This window comes from Oncorhynchus mykiss, chromosome 9 (assembly GCF_013265735.2).
Source record: "Oncorhynchus mykiss isolate Arlee chromosome 9, USDA_OmykA_1.1, whole genome shotgun sequence".
Classification (NCBI taxonomy): Eukaryota; Metazoa; Chordata; class Actinopteri; order Salmoniformes; family Salmonidae; genus Oncorhynchus; species Oncorhynchus mykiss.
This window is the reverse complement of record NC_048573.1, coordinates 69,000,253-69,023,588: the sequence shown is the minus strand read 5'-3', so window position 1 is coordinate 69,023,588 and position 23,336 is coordinate 69,000,253. Positions and strand designations below refer to the sequence as shown.

The 23,336-nt window shown below is 43.9% G+C and overlaps 1 protein-coding gene across 1 annotated transcript; it reads left to right on the top strand.

The window, feature by feature from the left end:
- Positions 1-11,380: 11,380 nt before the first annotated feature.
- LOC110532757 (serine--tRNA ligase, cytoplasmic) lies at positions 11,381-18,162 on the top strand. The gene is made up of 11 exons (XM_021616881.2): positions 11,381-11,604; positions 12,579-12,649; positions 12,807-12,890; positions 12,992-13,150; positions 13,336-13,479; positions 13,611-13,766; positions 13,956-14,177; positions 14,422-14,551; positions 16,200-16,357; positions 16,470-16,599; positions 16,816-18,162. Exons 1-11 carry the CDS (start codon positions 11,469-11,471, stop codon positions 16,971-16,973), a joined length of 1,548 nt encoding a protein of 515 aa, XP_021472556.1. The 5' UTR covers positions 11,381-11,468; the 3' UTR covers positions 16,974-18,162.
- The last annotated feature ends 5,174 nt before the right edge of the window (positions 18,163-23,336 follow it).

The window sequence follows — 23,336 nt, the reverse complement described above, 5'->3', positions numbered from 1 at the left end:
TTTTTAGGGAAAAACTCATATTTAAATGTATATATTTTTTCTCCCAATTTTGTGGTATTCAATTGGTAGTAATAGTCCTGTCCCATCGTAGCAACTCCCGTACGGACTTGGGAGAGATGAAGGTCAAGAGCCGTGCATCCACCGAAACACAACCCAGCCAAACCGCACTGCTTCTGTGGCACAGCCACTGGAGAATTGCGATGCAGTGCCTTAGACGACTGCGCCACTCGGGAGGCCCAAAAAACTCATTCTAATTGGCTTCCTGTTCTTTGACGGACTCTGGCTGGTCTGAAGAAAACGCAAAGTTTGAAAAATGCGGCGCCTTCAACCGCAAGGGGGCTTTGCTATTCCACTCCACTGTGAACGTCCCCATTGAAATGCATTACATCCAGCTCGGAGTGCTTATGGGTAGTTAAATAAAAGGTTAAATAACAAAATGAAAATAAATAAATATATATATATATATATATATATATATAATTTGCAGAGAAACTGGTTTATCACAAGGCATCATTTGATTGTATTCGATATTTTGGATGAAAACATTCTAGAACGGGGTGGGCAACTTTGATGGGGGTGGGGGCCACAAAATCTGATAATGAGGGGCCACAGTTGCTCGCAGCTCTGTGTACCTACATCCATACCACACCTCCCCCTCCCATATATCTTTTACGTTTTAGAGTTAATTTCATGCAATTCTAATTATTTAGCTATGGGGTGTACAGAACATGCTGCACTTTTCAAGCAAGTTTGCTGCAATTCTACACATTTTGCCATGGGACAGAGAGCAAAATTAGCTGTTTTACATCTAATTTCCCAAAATTCTACACATTTTGCCATGGGGCAGAAAGCTAAATGAGCTGTTTTACATCTAATTTCCTGCAATTCTACACATTGTGTGCACTCTCCCTAGATAGAATTGTGTGGTTCAGTGGCAGATTTTCGAAAGAAAATTGACATAATATGAACCACACAGACTGTATATCATCAGCAATTCTCCCTCAGATGAGATACACAGCTAACTCAAATTGAATTGCATTCATAAATGTGGGCAATAATTATAGTTAATATTCCAATTATCTAGGTCCTCCATTCCCTAACCTGAAGCCTCCTGTCCCCAGCAGGAAAGACCAGGACAACATTTTATCTCCTTCTCATGGACTGCACCAGATTTACCAGTTCTTGCTGTGAGATGTTACCCCACTCTTCCACCAAGACCCTCCAATCCAACAGGTCCCAGGCGTGCTCAATGGGATTGTGATCCGGGCTCTTCGCTGGCCATGGCAGAACACTGACATTCCTGTCTTGCAGGAAATCACGCACAGAACGAACAGTATTGCTGGTGGCATTGTCATGCTGGAGGGTCATATCGGGATGAGCCTGCAAGAAGGGTAGCATATGAGGGAGGAGGATGTCTTCCTTGTAACGCACAGGGTTGAAATTGCTTGCAATGACAACAAGCTCAGTCCGATGATGATGTGACACACCGCCCAAGACCATGACGGACCCTCCACCTCCAAATCAACCCCGCTCCAGAGTACAGGCCCCGGTGTGACACTCATTCCTTTGATGATAAACATGAATCCGACCATCACCCCTGGTGAGACAAAACCGCGACTCGTCCGTGAAGAGCACTTTTTGCCAGTCCTGTCTGGTCCAGCGACGGTGGGTTTGTGCCCATAGGCGACGTTGTTGCCAGTGATGTCTGGTGAGGACCTGCCTTACAACAGGCCTACAAGCCCTCAGTCCAGCCTCTCAGCCTATTGTGGCCAGTCTGAGCACTGATGGAGGGATTGTGCGTTCCTGGTGTAACTCGGGCAGTTGTTGTTGCCATCCTGTACCTGTCCTGCAGGTGTGACGTTCGGATGTACCGATCCTGTGCAGGTGTTGTTACACCTGGTCTGCCACTGCGAGATCCTGGTGTAACTCGGGCAGTTGTTGTTGCCATCCTGTACCTGTCCTGCAGGTGTGACGTTCGGATGTACCGATCCTGTGCAGGTGTTGTTACACCTGGTCTGCCACTGCGAGATCGATCAGCTGTCCGTCCTGTCTCCCTGTAGCGCTGTCTTAGGCGTCTCACAGTACGGACATTGCAATTTATTGCCCTGGCCACATCTGCAGTCCTCATGCCTCCTTGCAGCATGCCTAACGCAGATGAGCAGGGACCCTGGGCATCTTGCTTTGGGTGTTTTTCAGATTCAGTAGAAAGGTCTCTTTAGTGTCCTAAGTTTTCATAACTGTGACCTTAATTGCCTACCGTCTGTAAGCTGTTAGTGTCTTAACGACCGTTCCACAGGTGCATGTTCATTAATTGTTTATGGTTCATTGAACAAGCATGGGAAACAGTGTTAAACCCTTTACATTGAAGATCTGGGAAGTTATTTGGATTTTTAAGAATTATCTTTGAAAGACAGGGTCCTGGAAAAGGGATGTTTCTTTTTTTGTTGAGTTTAGCTAGCTTTTTATGACCAGCACTGTCCAGAGCTTGGGGAAGTGTGTCTGCACTGTATCTAGCATGTATCTAGCATGATGACAAGCAATTTAGATAGATGTTGTTATATGTACGCTGAACAAAAATATAAATGTAACATGTAAAGTATTATGAGCTGAATAAAACATCCAATACATTTTCCATGCACACAAAAAGCTTATTCCTCTCACATTGTAATGGCTTTCTTCCTGGGAAGGAGAGGCGGACCAAAACGTAGCGTGGTTATAGTTCATGTTTTTAATAAGAACATGAAACATGAACATAATACAAAACAATAAACGTGGCAAAACCGAAACAGTCCTAACTGGTGCAGAAAACACAGAGACAGGAAACAAACACCCACAAAACCCAACACAAAACAGGCTACCTAAATATGGTTCCCAATCAGAGACAATGACTAACACCTGCCTCTGATTGAGAACCATATCAGGCCAAACATATAAATAGACACACTAGACACACACAACATAGAATGCCCACCCGGCTCACGTCCTGACCAACACTAAAACAAGGAAAACACACAAGAACTAAGGTCAGAACGTGACAGTACCCCCACCCCCCCCCCCAGGTGCGGTCTCTGACCGCACAACCTAAACCCATAGGGGAGGGTCTGGGTGGGCATCTGTCCGCGGTGGCGGCTCTGGCGCTGGACGTGGACCCCACTCCATCATAGTCTTTGTCCACCTCCTTAGCGTCCTTTGAGTGGTGACCCTCGGCGCTGACCTTGGCCTAGTAACCCTAACAAAGGGCCCCACTGGACTGAGGGGCAGCTCGGGACTGAGGTAGCATCTCAGGACTGAGAGGTAGCTCAGGACTGAGAGGTAGCTCAGGCTGGTTGACGGCTCTGGCAGCTTCTGGCTGAATGGCGGCTCTGGCGGATCCTGGCTGAATGGCGGCTCTGGCGGATCCTGGCTGACTGGCGGCTCTGGAAGATCCTGGCTGACTGGCGGCCCTGGATGATCCTGGCGGCTCCGGACAGGCGGGAGACTCTGGCGGCTCCGGACAGGCGGGAGGCTCTGGCGGCTCCGGACAGGCGGGAGGCTCTGGCGGCTCCGGACAGGCGGGAGGCTCTGGCGGCTCCGGACAGGCGGGAGGCTCTGGCGGCTCCGGACAGGCGGGAGGCTCTGGCGGCTCCGGACAGGCGGGAGGCTCTGGCGGCTCCGGACAGGCGGGAGGCTCTGGCGGCTCCGGGCAGGCGGGAGGCTCTGGCGGCTCCGGGCAGGCGGGAGGCTCTGGCGGCTCCGGGCAGGCGGGAGGCTCTGGCGGCTCCGGGCAGGCGGGAGACTCTGGCGGCTCCGGGCAGGCGAGAGACTCTGGCGGCTCCGGGCAGGCGGGAGACTCTGGCGGCTCCGGGCAGGCGGGAGACTCTGGCGGCTCCGGGCAGGCGGGAGACTCTGGCGGCTCCGGGCAGGCGGGAGACTCTGGCGGCTCCGGGCAGGCGGGAGACTCTGGCGGCTCCGGGCAGGCGGGAGACTCTGGCGGCTCCGGGCAGGCGGGAGACTCTGGCGGCTCCGGGCAGGCGGGAGACTCTGGCGGCTCCGGGCAGGCGAGGCACACTAGGCCTGGTGCGGCACACTGTAGGCCTGGTGCGTGGTGTCGGCGCTGGTGTTACTGGGCCGAGGACACGCACCTCAGGGCGAGTGCGGGGAGGAGGAACAGGGCTCTGGACACGCTTAGGAAGCCTGGTGCGGGGGGCTGCCACCTGAGGGCTGGTGCGTGTAGGTGGCACTGGATAGAACGGACCGTGCAGGCGCACTGTAGCTCTTGAGCACCGAGCCTGCCCAACCTTACCTGGCTCGGTGCCCACTCTAGCCCGGCCGATCCGAGGAGCTGGAATGTACCGCACCGGGCTATGCACCCGCACTGGAGACACTGTGCGCTCCACAGCATAACACAGTGCCTGCCCGGTCTCTCTCGCTCTCCGGTAAGCACAGGAAGTTTTCGCAGGTCTCCTACCTGGCTTCGCCATACTTCCTGTGTGCCTCCCCCCAAGACATTTTAGGGGCTGACTCTCGGGCTTCCTACCGTGCCGCCGTGCTCGTTTCTGCAACTCCATTCTCATGTAACCCTCCTCGCACTGCTCCAGCGAATCCCAGGCGGGCTCCGGCACTCTCCCTGGATCGACCGCCCACCTGTCTATCTCTTCCCAAATTGTATAGTCCAGATTCTGCTCCCAAGTCCAATAATCCTGACATCGCTGCTCCTCCTGCTGCTGCCAGTCACCACACTGATTGGTCCTGTTTTGGTGGGTGATTCTGTCACGGCAGATTTCCTCCTCTTCCTCTGAAGAGGTGTAGCAAGGATTGGACCAAAACGCAGCGTGGTAATAGTTTTTTAATAAGAAAACTAAACATGAACATAATACAAAACAATAAACGTGGCAAAACCGAAACAGCCCTATCTGGTGCAGAAAACACAAAGACAGGAAACAAACACCCACAAAACCCAACACAAAACAGGCTACCTAAATATGGTTCCCAATCAGAGACAATGACTAACACCTGCCTCTGATTGAGAACCATATCAGGCCAAACATATAAATAGACACACTAGACACACACAACATAGAATGCCCACCCGGCTCACATCCTGACCAACACTAAAACAAGGAAAACACACAAGAACTAAGGTCAGAACGTGACACACATTTTGTGCACACACTTGTTGACATCCCTGCTAGTGAGCATTTTTCCTTTACCAAGATAATCTGTCCACCTGAAAGGTGTGGAATATCAAGAAGCTGATTAAACAGCATGATCATTACACAGGTGCACCTTGTGCTGGGGACAATAACAAGCCACCCTAAAATGTGCAGTTTTGTCACACAACATAATGCCACAGATGTCTCAAGTGTTGAGGGAATGTGCAATTGGCATGCTGGCTGCAGGTATGTCCACCAGAGCTTTTGCCAGAGAATTGAATGTTAATTTCTCTACCATAAGCCGTCACAAGTTGTTTTAGAGAATTTGGCAGTACATCTAACTGGCCTCACAACTGCAGAACATGTGTAACCACACCAGCACAGGACCTCCACATCTGGCTTCTTCCCCTGCGGGATCGTCTGAGACCAGCCACCCCGACAGCTGATGAAACTGAGGAGGATTTCCGCCTATAATGAAGCCCCTTTGTGGGGAAAAGCGAATTATGACTGGCTGGGCCTGGCTCCCCGATGTGTGGGTTATGTCATGTTATGCCTAGTCATGTGAAATCCTTAGATTAGGGCCTAATACATTTATTTCAATTGACAGAAAGTATTCCGTCCCCTTGACTTTTCCCACATTTTCTTATTCTAAAATTGATTAAATTGTTATTTTTCCCCATCAATCTACACACAATACATTTTAATTGAAACATTTTTAGAATAACAAAATGTGTAAAAAGTCAAGGGGTCTAAATACTTTCCAAAGGCACTGTACAATAAGAAAGGTGTTTGGTAGAGATGGATAGAAAGCAGTTGCTTTGCAAGGTATCTCTACCTGAAAATACATGATCTTAGTGATTGATAGTTGGTATTCAGCAGTCATAAAATAATGCCTGATTTACTTTGAAGAACTAAAATAATGATTTCGTCAGACAGCCTAGGCAGCATCTCTATAGAGGTGAGATGACTTGGAATAAAGTCATGAGAAAATATATTAAAGGAAAGTAGAATGAATATTTTGTGCATACACAACATTTATGAGACACCTTAAATCAACGGAATACCAGATAGGGTATGCGCTTTTGAAGAGCTAATGTCACACAGGAGGGGCTGGTGACACAGGCAAATAGGAACGGGAAGAAGGAATATTTTTGAAACAGCCTTCCTCCATACATTTCAAATGAGAAACAAACTATTTCCCCTAGCCTTAGAGAAACAAAGTATTTCTCCTTAACCTCATAGAGAAACAGAAAGTATTTCTCCTTAACCTCATAGAGAAACAAAAAGTATTTCTCCTTGACCTCATAGAGAAACAAAAAGTATTTCTCCTTGACCTCATAGAGAAACAAAAAGTATTTCTCCTTGACCTCATAGAGAAACAAAAAGTATTTGTCCTTAACCTCATAGAGAAACAAAAAGTATTTATCCTTAACCTCATAGAGAAACAAAAAGTATTTCTCCTTAACCTCATAGAGAAACAAAAAGTGTTTCCACAATTCATGGAAAAAGGATGCTCCAACTTCCCAAAACCCTCATACAGAAACAGAAATGATTTCCCAAAACCCTCATATAGAAACCTAAACTAAACCTAAAAAAGGTGCTTTCTAGAACTTAAAATGGTTCGTCAGATGTCCCCATAGGGGAACCCTGCGAATAACCCTTTTTGGTTCCTGGTAGAAACATTTTGGTTAACAGCTTCTAATCCCAAGCCATAAGACTGCCGAACAATGAATCAAATGGCCAACCAGACTACTTACATTGAAACCCCCTTTGTTTTTACACTGCTGCAACTCAATGTTTATTATGCATTGTCACTTTACCCCTACAGTTGAAGTCGGAAGTTTACACACACTTAGGTTGGAGTCATTAAAACTCGTACTTCAACCACTCCACAAATTTCTTGTAAACAAACAATAGTTTTGGAAAGTCAGTTAGGACATCTACTTTGTGGATGACATAAATAATTTTTCCAACAATTGTTTACAGACAGATTATTTCACTTATAATTCACTGTATCACAATTCCAGTGTGTCAGATGTTAACGTACACTGTGCTTTTAAACAGCTTGGAAAATTCCAGAAAATGATGCCAAAGTCCAGTGGTCTTCACTTACAGATTCAAACGGTGTCTTGAAACGTGTGTTTGTGTTAACATGTTGTGCAGCATTGTCTCTGTAACGGCTTTCTTCTGTGGACGAAGGAGAGGACCAAAGCGCAGCGTGGTTAGTGTTCATCATGTTTAATAAAGACGGTAAACGTGAACACTACAAAATACAAAACAACAAATGTGGAACAACCAAAACAGTTCTGTCTGGTGCAGACACAAGAAGACAGGAAACAATCACCCACAAAATACCCAAAGAACATGGCTGCCTAAATATGGTTCCCAATCAGAGACAACGAATAAACACCTGCCTCTAATTGAGAACCAATCTAGGCAACCATAGACTTACATAAACACCTAGAAAGGAAACAGCCCCATAAACATACAAACCCCCTAGACAAGACAAAAACACATACATCACCCATGTCACACCCTGACCTAACCAGATTCCAAGAACACAGGATGAGATGTTACTATCCGTTGTGCAAGCACTTCCAAGAGTACATGAGCAGTGAGCCTGGTGAAATTTGGGGAGCGCATCGTCAGTAGTGTACCTTTTGGTTCCTAGGGTGTTTCGGCCTTTCACACTATACACCCTCCCCAAAGGCGGCCAGCGACAGGGTGATCAATCCTACGCTTGCGTCCCATTCCCAATTAGTCATAGGAGTTGCCTTGTTGTTGATAGCCAACATCCCACCAAAACAACAAGGAAAACAAAGAACACTAAGGTCAGGGTGTGACAGTCTCACAATCTCCCACTGCAATATTTCCAGTGCTGGAAAAAGTACCCCAATTGTCATCCTTGAGTAAAAGTAAAGATAATTTAATAGAAAATCACCCAGTAGAATACTACTTGAGTTAAAGTTTTTATAAAGTATCCGGTTTTAAATGTACTTAAAGGGATACTTAACCAAAATTACATATTGGTTTTCTTGCCTTGTAAGCAGTCCACAAACACGGAATGACGGAAATCGATGCTTTGGTTTAGTTTTCCTGACACTGTTTCCAAATGCTGACCTTTTAGCATTTGTGGCACAAATCCCGCTCAAGTCATGGTATGAATATTATCATTTTCATTGCATCATGTTGTAATCATGAAGGACTTTGTTGAGTGTCCCCATCAATTTTAGATACTTTCGGATGATTTGGACATGATGCCCGAAAAATGCTAATTCTTGAGTCTCATCTTTCTATCAAACGAAATCGAACTTTATTTGTCACATGCGCCAAATACAACAAGTGTAGACCTTACCGTGAAATGCTTACTTACAAGCCTTTAACTAACAGTGCAGTTCAAGAAGAATTAAGAAAATATTTACCAAATAGACTAATGAAAAAAATTATTATAAAAAGTAACACAATAAGAATAACAATAACAAGGCTATATACAGGGTTTACCGGTACCGAGTCAGTGTGCGGGGGTACAAGTTAGAAGAGGTCATTTGTACGTGTAGGTAGGCGTGAATTGACTATGCATAGATAATAAACAGTGAGTAGCAGCAGTGTACAGAAGTGTGGGGGGGGTCAATGTAAATAGTCCAGAAGCAATTTTCTTATTTGTTCAGCAGTCTTATGGCTTGGGGGTAGAAGCTGTTGTGGAGCCTTTTGGTCCTAAACTTGGTGCTCCGGTACCGCTTGCCATGCGGTAGCAGAGAGAACAGTCTATAACTTGGGTGACTGAAGTCTCTGACAATTTTATGGGCTTTCCTCTGACACCGCCTATTATATAGGTCCTGGATGGCAGGAAGCTTGGCCCCAGTGATGTACTGGGACGTACGCACTACCCTCTGTAGCGCCTTACGGTCAGATGACAAGCAGTTGCCATTCCAGGCGGTGATGCTCTCAATGGTGCAGCTGTAGAAGCTTTTGAGGATCTGGGGACCTATGCCAAATCTTTTCAGTCTCCTGAGGGGGAAAAGGTTTGTCGTGCCCTCTTCAAGACTGTCTTGGTATGTTTGGAACATGATAGTTCGTTGGTGATGTGGACTCTAAGGAACTTGAAACTCTCGACCCGCTCCACTACAGCCACGTCGATGTTAAAAACTTATTTTGGATCGGTGTCCCTTCCACGGAACGGTTGAGCAAACGTAGGCTAATGCGATTGGCATAAGTTTGTAAGTAACAAGAACATTTCCCAGTACAAAGACATATCTCATAGTTGCGAAAAGCTTACATTCTTGTTAATCTAACTGCACTGTCCAATTTACAGTAGCTATTACAGTGAAAGAATACCCTGCTATTGTTTGAGGAGAGTGCACAATTTTGAACATGAAAAGTTATTAATAAACAAATTAGGCACATTTGGGCAGTCTTGATACAAAACTTTTTATTACGGCAGAGTGGGATATAAAAAGCCACGTCCTTCTAACACATTCCCTTGAGAGTAGTCTCACCAGTGTAAACTTGGGGGAAGAGCTAAGGGAAGTAATTGCAGTGTGGAAGTTGGAGAGGGATAATGTAATGATTCCTGTGACCACTGACAACGCTAGAAATAAATGCAGTTGCACTAGCTGGATTGGGGCCACACATTTAACCATGGAAAGAGGTCTGGTGATATGGCTGAATATAAACAGTGTAGTTATTCCCTCCGCAAGGTAATCAAACAAGCGAAATGCTGGTACAGGGACAAGGTGGAGTTGCAATTCAACGGCTCAGACATGAGATGTATGTGGCAGGGTCTACAGGAAATCATGGACTACAAAAACAAAAGCAGCCACGTCACGGATACGGATGTCACGGTTCCAGACAAACTAAACACCTTCTTTGCCCGCTTTTAGGATAATACAGTGCCACCGTCACGGCTCGCTAACAAGGACTATGCCCCCCCCCCCTCTCCTTCTTAGTGAATGACGTGAGTAAAACATTTAAACATGTTAACCCTCGCAAGGCTGCTGGCCCAGACGGCATCCCGAGCCGCGTCCTCAGAGCATGTGCAGACCAGCTGGCTGGTGTGTTTACATACATAATGAATAGCTCCCTATCTCAGTCTGTTGTCCCCATATGCTTCAAGATGGTTACCATTGTTCCTGTACCCAAGAAGGCAAAGATAACTGAACTAAATGACCACTGCCCCGTAGCACTCAATTCTGTCATCATGAAATGCTTTGAGAGGCTAGTCAAGGATCATATCACCTTACCGGCCACCCTAGACCCACTTCAATTTGCATACTGCCCCAACAGGTCCACAGATGACGCAATCGCCATCGCACTGCACACTGCCCTATCCCATCTGGACAAAAATAATAACTATGCAAGATTGACGACAACTCAGCATTCAACACCATAGTACCCTCCAAGCTCATCATCAACCTGGAGGCCCTGGTCAACCCCTCCTTGTGCAACTGGGTCCTGGGCTTTCCCAAGGCGCCTCCCAGGTGGCGAAGGTAGGAAACAACATCTCCACTCCGCTGATGCTCAACACTGGGGCCCCACAAGGGTGTGTGCTCAGCCCTCTCCTGTACTCCCTGTTCACCCACGACTGCATGGCCATACACGCCTCCAACTCAATCATCAAGTTTGCAGACGACACAACAGTGGTAGGCTTGATGACCAACAATGACGAGACAGCCTAAAGGGAGGAGGTGAGGACACTTGGAGTGTGGTGTCAGGAAAACAACCTCTCGCTCAACGTCAACAAAACAAACGAGATGATCGTGGACTTCAGGAAACAGCAGAGGGAGCACCACCCTATCCACATCAAAGGGTCAGCAGTGGAGAAGGTGGAAAGTTTTAAGTTCCTGGGCGTACACATCACAGAAAAACTGAAATGGTCCACCCACACAGACAGTGTGGTGAAGAAGGCGCAACAGTGCCTCTTCAACCTCAGGAGGCTGAAGAAATTTGGCTTGTCACCCAAAACCCTGACAAACTTTTACAGATGCACAATCGAGAGCATCCTGTCGGGCTGTATCACAGCCTGGTACGGCAACTGTTATATTACTTAGATATACTGCAATGTCAGAAGTAGAAACACAAGCATTTCGCTACACTCTCATTAACCTCTGCTAACCATGTGTACGTGATCAATACAATTTGATTTTTTAAATTTAAGGGAGTTGTACTCCAGTCTAGTAGGTGGCGGTAATGCAACATTCATTGGATGCCATCCACCGTTAAACCGCATCGAAGAAGGAAGTGACGTAATCGTTTGTGCCGCTGGTACTTTTCACACCGGCTTGCTTTTCTCTGTTACTCCGCACCGTTTTCTGACAGTCATCAAAGCGTGGAATCATCATGGTGCTCGATTTAGACCAATTTCGAACCGATAAAGGCGGTGATCCTGAAGTAATCAGAGAAACTCAAAGAAAAAGGTTCAAAGATGTGTCACTTGTGGATAAACTAGTACACGCAGACACCGAATGGAGAAAATGTAAGTTCCGACTGCAAGCTAGCGTTAGCATTCATTGAATCGGATGCTGGTGTCCACTCACATGGCTTGCTAGCTTCATGCATTTATTATAGGTAGTTAAAAGCTGGCCTTGTAGTCACCCAGATACAAATTAAGAAATTGAAGCATAATACGTCAGTTCACGTTTTTGGAAAATGTATAGTGAATTATCTGCCTGGATATTCTCAGCTAAACTGGTTAGTTGGTAGCCTGCGCTAGCTAGTTAGTCACCGGTAGATAGCAAATGACTGTATAGCCAGTTAGCTATCCAGCTACGTTAGTTCACTAACCACAACCAATACATTTTCTTTCCCATGTCTTTAGTTAGGCTATACCTGATATGTCGATCAATGTTGTCTAACATTAATTTAGCTAGCTAAAATAATGTATGCTTCAGTAACTAAACTATCAAGGAAAACCCAAACGATGGTTAGCCACGTCATCCTATCCACACTGACTGTAGCTCCAATCTGATGCAATCCCCGTCCAACATACCCATAGCAAATGCATCAAAACCTCTCCTCTCAGCGTCCCACAGTTGTTATTGACTCTTGGCTAGAAGGGATCCAGCTTTTGCCAGAATGTACTTTTCGTAGTAGGTTTAGGATAATTTACGTAGCTGGTTAGGATAAGAAGGTGAAGGTTAGGAAAAGGGTTAGCTAAAATGCAAAAAAATATATAAACTTTTGGTGTAAATTTGACAAGCTGGATCTCATCTATACATGACCCTGTTATTGGAACAAGATGGAAAATAGCATGGATGCAGATTTGACTGAGATTGAATGTTGGACTACTCAAGTCTACATTGTTATGGTTATGGGGGTCTCTTCATTGTCGCCTGTGAGCGTCACTAACGTTATAGCTACTTGTGATACCTAGGCTCAAGACACAACCACCATTATATTCATTCATGACGTGCATATGACGCTGACCCTTGCCCTTTCCATGCTCACCAGGTCGTTTCACTGCCGACAACCTCAACAAGGCAAAGAATTTATGCAGCAAGACAGTTGGAGAGAAAATGAAGGTACAGCCTGTGAAACTGCTGGTGAACTATATAGGCTTTATGTAACCTACATGGCTATATGTCCCCCCCCATCAGTCTGAAAGCGTTATGCTCTATTCTATGTGCAGATAGTTTCTTTCTACCAGTTCACCCTGTTCTGTGCCTTTTCTGTATACAGAAGAGGGAGCCAGTTGGGGATGACGATGATTCTGTCCCAGACGACGCCCAGAACTTGGAGGCCCTAACGGCAGACACACTATCGGTAGGTCAACTCGCTAGCCAGCAGTTCATCTATAAATGCTGATTGACTTGTGGGTCCCATACTCATGGGTATGTTTCATGTCTATTTTCCCCTTTTTCTAGCCCCTCACGGTCACCCAGATCAAGAAGGTCCGTCTGCTTGTAGATGAGGCAGTGCAGAAATCTGACGGTGAGAGGGTAAAGCTGGAGGAAGAGCGCTTTCAATACCTGCGAGAGATCGGGAACCTCCTGCATCCATCTGTGCCCATCAGTAATGATGAGGTGGGTGTCATGGAATTTTGAATTCCCATCAGCAATAGGGAGATGGATGAAAGTTCACATTGCCTCAGGGAGAAAATTCAAATTCTCATGCCTTGTCCGCTGCCTCTGTCTCACAAATGAATTTTGTTTTGCCTCTTGTTTACTTGTCTACTCTGTAATTTACCTTGTCGCTCTCTCCCTGCCAGGATGCTGATAACAAAGTGGAGCGCACTTGGGGAGACTGTACTGTGCAGAAGAAGTATTCCCACGTAGACCTGGTAGTCATGATCGACGGCTACGACGGAGAGAAAGGAGCTATAGTGGCTGGGAGCCGTGGCTACTTCCTCAAAGCAAGTTCTTAGTCACTGTCATATGTAGCCAATACACTCACAGGCCGATTCATACCAAGGGGTATTTCTGTTAAACTCAGTGTATCCTTGATAGTTATCCTTACTGACTGTTTCCTTTTTTGTGTTTGTAGGGGCCGCTAGTTTTCCTGGAGCAGGCATTGATCAATTATGCTCTGCGGATGCTCCACAGCAAGAACTACCAAATGCTCTACACCCCCTTCTTCATGAGGAAAGAGGTCATGCAGGAGGTGGCTCAGCTCAGCCAGTTTGATGATGAACTTTACAAGGTGTGATGGATTTGAAACTAATCTTCCTTTCATTCCTATTGCGGGATAAGGGCCCCTATATGTTTTTTTTCTTCATGTCTTTTAGTTTTGTTGCATGTTAAGACAAATATGCATTTTTTTTATGTTCATTTTGATATGTGGGTGTTTGTATGTAATGTATTCACTCTGCCTTCCCTCCTTGTCTCTCAGGTGATTGGGAAGAGCAGTGAGAAATCTGAGGACACGGCCATAGATGAGAAGTACCTGATTGCCACCTCAGAGCAGCCCATCGCAGCCTTCCTGAGAGACGAGTGGCTGAAGCCAGAGGATCTGCCAATGCGCTACGCCGGCCTCTCCACCTGCTTCAGACAGGAAGTGGGTTCCCACGGGCGTGACACCCGAGGCATCTTCAGGGTGCACCAGTTTGAGAAGGTAAGTGGACATTTTCTCAAAGTAGACATGGTGGGTGTGTCATGGTCAGTGTAGAAAAGGCAACAGCTTTGTTGTAGTGCTTTGCATTTTATAGGCCTAATTGGAGAAGGATAAAGTCTGGATATTATTGACAATTTACAGATCATGTCAAGTGATACTCATTTCCAGAACAGGTCATTTTTTTAGGGGGGTGGGCCTCTGCTAACAATTGCGAAATACTAATGAACATGCTCTCTGCCCCCAGATAGAGCAGTTTGTTTTTGCCTCGCCTCATGACAACAAGTCCTGGGAGATGATGGATGAGATGATTGGGACGGCTGAAGAGTTCTACCAGACACTAGGGATCCCCTACCGCATCATCAACATAGTCTCAGGTAGGTCCTGCAGATAGTCCTCCCCAACACGTCTGTTCCTCTCTGGGACAGAGACCAGTGATCACATGGCAATTCCATACACCGTTGGCCCAAAGATATTTGAGTTTTGGATCTTCCTGTAAGTAAATCCATAGAAAGGTCCTTTTTGGAGGAAGAATGATTGGCAGACCTGTATCCAAAATTATTATTGAGAAATAAAGGATTAAGTTTGGGAATTGTGACATTTTGGGCTTACCCAAGGTTTTTGTACGACAACACAACAATGAGGCTGTAGTTGCCACAAATCCTGTATTGATGTCATTTGAAATTGTGTGCTCTGAAATACAAGTTTTAGATTAAATGGATAGTGCTATATTCTGAGTGCAGTTTAAAGGGAGTTGAGGGTAGTTTTGTGCGCCAATGCTAACTAGCGTTAGCGCAATGACGAAGTCCTGTTTCCCCTCTGAATTTTTTTCAGCAGTGGTGGCAAAGGTGGAGGCGGTTCATTGTTGCTACTAGTGTTAGTGCAGTGACATGTTACCTTTTGCCAGTCATTGTGCTAACTCTACTTAGCATTGGCTCGCGAAATCGCCTTCAATTTACTTCAAACTGCACCAGGGCCATACCTGGGGTCCAAACCATACATTGGTATCCATAAGACCATTTGACTCTGGGTAAGTAAAATAGGGCATAAGTCCAATGCAGCTGGGTTTTTTTTAAAATATCAAATGATTTCTGGGTAACCAATTTAAAGTACCTTACTGTGATTTGTTTTCAATTAAAATGGTCAAAAAGAAACAAAAGTAGCTTCTCAGCAAAGAGCAATTCCTCAAGCAAGAATTGTCTGGGAGTGGTCTGAGTGGGGATGGAAAAAATGAAAACTAGCTGTTATTGGCAGAGGTTTGGAACTCTTTCTTATTGGTCTAAACTAATTTACCACTAAAGCTCCATCACACCAAAACAGGCTGAAATTTCAGGTGATCTTTTCAAATAGCTCTTACACTAAAGCATCCTCATTTTCACAATATTATTCTAACCTCGGAGTGTGTAAAATATATAGATAAAACACAGGGATATCACGTTTTTGACTGCACTGGGCATTTAAAGTGATACTTTGGGCTTTTGGCAATTAAGCCCCTTCTATTTCACCGGAGTCAGATGAACTTGTGGAGAGAAAATGTCTGCGTCCTGTATGAAGGAAGGTGGAGGTAGTTTCACGAGCCTTTTCTCAATAACCGGAAGCCTATGGTATCCATGAGTTCATATGAATCTGGGGAAGAAGATAAAGGACTTCATTGACAAAATCCTGAGGTATCCATTTATTGCCAGAATCCTGCACTATTCCTTTAAGTATACATCATGACAATAACATTTATGAGTGACTGTTAACTTGCCATTTTTAATAAGACCCTTCTTATTACAAGATAATATAAGACCCTGTAAGGTATTACAATGACCTTTTATCCTGTGTGATTTGTGTGACACATAACGGACATTTCCCTTGCAAGCTGTCTTACTACCTACATGTCTTTATTTTTTTCACCTTGTTGAGAACAAGTTCTCATTTACAACTGTGACCTGGCCAAGATAAAGCAAAGCAGTGCGACACTAACAACACAGAGTTACACATGGGATGTCTGAGCCTCTGTGTTTGTCTGCTCCCACCCAGGTGCTCTGAACCATGCAGCCAGTAAGAAGCTGGACTTGGAGGCCTGGTTCCCAGGCTCCGCAGCCTTCAGAGAACTGGTCTCCTGCTCCAACTGTTTAGACTACCAGGCCCGTCGGCTGCGTATCCGCTACGGACAGACCAAAAAGATGATGGACAAGGTGAGCGTACCCAGTCTTTAAATAGAATCTGGATTTGCTTCCATAATCAAAAAGTCATAGTAAGATAGAATATTTGAACCAGTTTTAAAACCACACTTCCTGTGTTCTTCAGACTGACTATGTGCACATGCTCAACGCAACCATGTGTGCCACCACACGTGTAATGTGTGCTATCCTGGAGACGTACCAGACCGAAGAGGGTGTCATAATTCCAGAGGTACTCCGGAATTTCATGCCTCCAGGTGAGAGACAGTATTTTTTGTTGTTGTTGTTGTGAAGGGGCCTGCAATACTTTTGTCCTATGCATGGAAGATGGTGGTCATGAAAGGTTGTCTTTCTCAGAACTTATTTTTCTAAATATCTCTAGAGTTGTAGTTGGTTCTATGCATATTTGATGACGAGTATTGCCATAAACTGTGTGGACCAAATTTTCATTCGTCACCTATTCATTTTCTTAGGTATGACAGAGATGCTGAAGTTTGTGAAGCCTGCGCCTATTGACGTGGAGACGTCCAAGAAGCAGAAGAAGCAGCAGGATGGAGGGAAGAAGAAGAAACAGGGAGGTGGAGACCAGCTCCAGAACCAAGTGGAGAACATGTCTGTCAACGATTCTTAGACACCATCATCATTCCTATCCTTAAGTTCCCGTCACTTTGTCCTACTGTAGAACCAGAGTACTTTGGAAAAGGAAAAGGCCATTGGCGTTGTTAGGGAAACAGCTTGGGGGTAATGTTGGGTCTGCTGCATGCAATTATCGCCACTAAGATCCAAACCAAATCTATCAAGTCTGGACTCTGGAATTCTGTGAAATTTCGTTTGAAGCAAACTTGCGACATCTTGTATATAAGGTGCTTTAAGAAATAGGGTTGCTTTGATGTTCTGAACTCTATTTTAATTATCTTATTGCATATCGCCATAAATCACACATGTAATCTGGACATTGTTGCTTGCCTTGAGGACATTTGCTTCTAATTACGTCTGTATGTACTAATTTAAGACGAGGCATTGATAAAGTGGTGCGCTGTAACGATACAAAATCTGAACGACACTTTCCTGATGTTTTTTTCTTCTCCCTCCGATGATCTGAGAGATGTCAGTGCCTGCAATAGCAATACCTGCAAAACAGTCAGATAGCGTCTGAACTGAAGGTTATTCGATTAATGCTATTAAGTGAGAAGTTCATTTTGGTTAGTAATTTACCTCCCGATACTTTACACACAAAGCAAGCTCGCCACCTGACGTCAACAGTGCTAAAATAGTGTGGAGTTATTTAAAAGGGTTAAGATCCCAAATTTAACAGAGTTGTATTATTGCGTAACAGGGCCTTTACACGTCATTTACACCCAGGGATCATGAACCAGTTGATTTAGTGGTGTAACATCCTGAAACCCTAAACTTTCATATGTTGTTCCAGGAGCACAGCCGTGCCAAATATGAGTGATATCGGACAATAATGAAAGCAGAGTGCACACTATTAGAGGTTTTCATACATGACAACTGACTTCAAAACAGCGTGCATAATATTTTTCCTAATGTAATACATATATATTAGTAACTCTGTATTGTTATTGAGGATGGGAGGGGAAAAAATCTTGATTGATTTTGTGAATGTTCTTGGCCTCTTGACTGGCTTTTTTTTGGTCTAAGTTTCTGTGGCGTTAAGGTGGTCCATCCTGAGGGCATGCCAATTTGAATGAAGCTGTCCAGATGTCAGATGACTAGTGTGTCATTGAAGTACTGTTAGTATGATTGTTTGGTTTTGTCGATAATAGATTAAAAAAATTCAAGGCTCATGAAAGAAGCAATTTTATCAGTGTCTAACATCGTTTCAATTAACAGTTTTTCAAAAGATCAGATTGATTGAAATATTCAGTGGTTGAGCAAGGCCCTGTCCTTTGCCCTCCATTAGATGTCTGACACAGTCGACAGAAAAGCTGCAGAAGAAGAGCAAAGTGTTCGTTTTTGTCCTTGAGCGGGATTGACATTTTGGAGCACAAAACCAAGGTGAGAGCCTACTCAGTAAGCAAAATGGCATACAAAATACACATTTCAGTAATATTGTCCTGACATTAACATCTTGTGCATTTTAGTTGCTGAATGAAAGGTAAAAATATTTTCTGGATGTAAAAAAAAAAACGTAATTTCCGGAGGTGAAAATGTCATTTGCAGACATTGTAAATAAGTATTTTTCAGTTATTGATTATATGGCCAAATTTCAGCTGCTAAACAGTCGCATTACAACACAATTATACTTTTTTTCATACATTTTAATAGAAAAGAGAAGCCAAATTAAGATTGCAACAAAATATCTATTATTACTCCCATCTATCGCGCAATTATGCTTGCTTTTCCTAAATCTGGGAGCAATGATGTTCGTAGTAGTACAACATACATAATAAACCAACAGACCACTTCAACTACAATAACATTCTGAGTAATGGTTAGAGATGTTTATTTTCTCGCTATTATTGTGATATGTTGTCGTTTATCTATCCTTAGTTGAATGCACTGACTGTAAGTCACTGGATATGAGCGGCTGCTGAATGACCAAAATGTAAACGTAAAAATAAACACTTGCAAAGCATGCTGACTATTAATGAGCTCTGCCCGCAAACAAGTACAATTTGGTTGGTGTGGACCAGATCCAAATCTGAACGAATCATAGACGTTAAAGGCTATGTTTCACAAGTTTGAACATCACAGTACAGTAGAACACAAGAGTACACTACAGGACAGTTCAGTTTTATTCAGTAATGGACAGTACAGAATAGTTAATTAAGTAGAGCACAGTAGAGTACAGTTTTGCTTCAGTAGTACATTACAGTAGAGTTCAGTTTACTACAGTAGAGTATATTACAGTAGAGTACATTACAGTAGAGTACAGTTGACTTCAGTAGAGTACATTACAGTAGAGTACAGTAGAGTAAAGTAAGATACATTATAGTACACTTTTCTTTACTGTAGGCTAGTGTGCTCCACTGCATTGTACTGTACTGGACTCTACTGTGCTATACTCAAATTTTCTGTACTGTACTGTGTATTGTAATGTACTGTACTCGGGCTGTGCTCTACTGTACTGTGCTGTCCAAACTTGTGAAACATAGAAATCTGAACCAATTCTCGACGTCTATGTTTGGGCTAAATCGGAACTTCTATATTTGGGACAAATATAGGCTGGATCGGACGTCTGTGATTGGTTCAGATTTGTTTCGGACCGGTAAGTCCGTGGACGTTGAAATCAAGGACTGCACCAAAAAAAGACGCTACCTAACGTTAAATGCTTAGTTGCGTAGGGCCCAACTCCAAAGGAATATAGCCTAGGGTTTAACTCAAAATGAAGAGCTTAGGCTCCAACTCCAAGGTCAGAGCCTAGGGTTCAACGCCAAGGTGAGAGTTTAGGGTTAATCTCCAAGGGAAAATTAAACTGTCTCATTATGATGAAGTCTAAAAAGGAGAAATGTACACTTGGTTTACAGAAGTAATTGGGCCCCTTACATTTTTCTGTGTTTCTATGGTGTTGTGTAATACAACTGCCCCATCCTCCCTCTTCCAAAAATCTTCCTTTCGCTTGCTTTTTATCACTGTCATTCTTACTTCCCTATTTTGTCTTGTGTTCCCCAGTTTATGCTGTACACATGCCCCCTCTCCTCTGTGTCCTTCTGTGCCATCCTCCCGACCCCACCCAAAGTCTTTGGCTTTGTGTTTAAACACCCAGCTGCAGATACAGTGGGGCAAAAAACTATTTAGTCAGTATAAAAGACACCTGCCCACAACCTCAAACAGTCACACTCCAAACTCCACTATGGCCAAGACCAAAGAGCTGTCAAAGGACACCAGAAACAAAATTGTAGACCTGCACCAGGCTGGGAAGACTGAATCTGCAATAGGTAAGCAGCTTGGTTTGAAGAAATCAACTGTGGGAGCAATTATAAGGAAATTGAAGACATACAAGACCACTGATAATCTCCCTCGATTTGGGGCTCCACGCAAGATCTCACCCCGTGGGGTCAAAATGATCACAAGAATGGTGAGCAAAAATCCCAGAACCACACGGGGGGACCTAGTGAATGACCTGCAGAGAGCTGGGACCAAAGTAACAAAGCCTACCATCAGTAACACACTACGCCGCCAGGGACTCAAATCCTGCAGTGCCAGACGTGATCCCCTGCTTAAGCCAGTACATGTCCAGGCCCGTTTGAAGTTTGCTAGAGAGCATTTGGATGATCCAGAAGAAGATTGGGAGAATGTCATATGGTCAGATGAAACCAAAATATAACTTTTTGGTAAAAACTCAACTCGTCGTGTTTGGAGGAAAAAGAATGCTAAGTTGCATCCAAAGAACAGCATACCCACTGTGAAGCATGGGTGTGGAAACATCATGCTTTGGGGCTGTTTTTCTGCAAAGGGACCAGGACGACTGATCCGTGTAAAGGAAAGAATGAATGGGGCCATGTATCGTGAGATTTTGAGTGAAAACCTCCTTCCATCAGCAAGGGCATTGAAGATGAAACGTGGCTGGGTCTTTCAGCATGACAATGATCCCAAACACTCCACCCGGGCAACGAAGGAGTGGCTTCGTAAGAAGCATTTCAAGGTCCTGGAGTGGCCTAGCCAGTCTCCAGATCTCAACCCCATAGAAAATCTTTGGAGGGAGTTGAAAGTGACCTCTGTCATTGCCAACAAAGGGTATATAACAAAGTATTGAGATAAACTTTTGTTATTGACCAAATACTTATTTTACACCATAATTTGCAAATAAATTCATTAAAAATCCTACAATGTGATTTTCTGGATTTTTTTCTTCTCAATTTGTCTGTCATAGTTGAAGTGTACCTATGATGAAAATTACAGGCCTCTCTCATCTTTTTAAGTGGGAGAACTTGCACAATTGGTGGCTGACTAAATACTTTTTTGCCCCACTGTATGTACCAATGTTACCTGTTCCAGAGCTAGACATTTGTGAGTACAGTGAAATAATTCAGTCTTGATTTCAGGGCACATCACTAAAAGCATATATGGGTTGTAGATTGCAGATCTCTTATCTTTTTTTATTTTCTTGCTCCTCTCCCCAGTATCACCTGCTGGTGTTCCTTATCGCAGATGCGTTTCGTAGAGAGAGGAGTCTCAGAGGAGAACGGCGGGATCTGACTGTGGAGGCGCTGAGTCACAAGATTAGATTAAAGAGACTTAGTTGGTTTAAAACTAATAACAGTTTTGTAGTTTGTGTCAACTGCTTGTTTTCATACGGTGTATTTTACAATTCAATATTTTCTACTTCATTTCTGTACCTTTATAAAAAAATAAAGTTCTGCAGAGGGAGAATGTAGAGCTGCGGATGAGACTCAATGCATCAGGAGATGTGAATGAGGAAGCAGTAGGCCTACACACACACACACACAATTCAGTCCCATTCAAAATTGTATTTTCCCTAACCTCTAAACCTAATCCTAACCCGTACTTTTCCCCTAACCCTAACCTTAATCCAAAACCCTAACCCTAGCTCCTAACCCTAATTCTAACCCTAACACTAATTCTAACCTTAACCTTAAACCCCCTAGAAAAAGCATTTGACCTTGTGGGGACAAACAAAATGTCCCAAAATGTGTGTTTGTTTACTATTCTTGTGGGGATTTCCCCATAAGAACAACAATACAGCCATGCATTCATCACACCAAACTGAAATCTGTTGAAAAACCTTTTCTTAATTTCACTCATTTCCAGTAACATTTCTCCTCGGTGATGACACAGCCTCTTTACTGAGAACACAGGAACTGAACATGACATACACATGAAGAGGAGTGGACTATAATGCTTAAGGTGTCCGGATACACAGGTTTGTTTTGCTCATAGCAGAACTCGGCTAGGCGAAGTCTGTGCCTGCATACTCCCTTAAAATACCTTTGTTTGACAAATGAGGAAAAAAATGTAAATGTTTGTCCCTGTTGAGATGCCGTAGCCAGTACACTTCCTCAAAATAGTATGAAGTAAGACAACTCAAGAAATATGTCATTAATTTAGACTATTTGTCTAGGAGATCTTTGTGGCAACATTTTTACATCTAACCAAGATGTTGGTGCAGTATTTGCATGAAAACTAGTTGTCTGTCATTGAAAGACAACAAGCACTTCATTCATGGATTCCTACTGTTGACCAATCACCGGCGAAGGGGGGTAGACTTCGGCAACTGAACTTCGACAAACCTGAAGATAACAAAATGTGTGTCAACAGCTGAAAAAAACACTGCCGAACACCAAAATGAACAAAAATGTCACAAAATTCCAAAGCATACAGTGGAAACAGTTCGCACAAACTGTTTCGACTGGGAAAGCTTTTACAGCATGCTTCCCAGTTGAAACAGTAAGGTTTACCTTATGCTTCCCAGTGTTTTGAGGAAGTTTACTTGTTGCTATGTCGTCTCAAGATGGGCAAACAGTAATGCCGCTTTTTCTTCGTTTTTTCAAGCTAATATATTTTAAGGAAGTATAAGAGCGCAGATGTTCACTTCGCCTAGCCGAGTTCTTCAAGAAGGAAACCAAACCTAGTATGGTGAAACCTTTATGCAACACACATGTTGAAGATGTACCACATGACTCTAACTATAATGTCTGAATAAAACAGTACATACTAGTTGGATACTGTATGTGTTGTCTTTAATATCCTTTATTTTTCCAAGGATCATGCACTTTCTCTCTACATTTAGTCTATGGATATACATCACAGGAAGCTGCTGACGGGAAAACAGCCCACAATAACGTACAGAAGGGAACAAATGGAATGTATTTGATACCATTCCACTTATTCCACTCCAGCCATTACCACGAACCTGTTCTATCAATTAAGGTGCCACCTACCTCCTGTGATATTCAGTACCAGTCAAAAGTTTGGACACACCTACTCATTCAAGGGTTTTTCTTTAGTTTGACTATTTTCTACATTGTAGAATAATAGTGAAGACATCAAAACTATGAAATAACACATA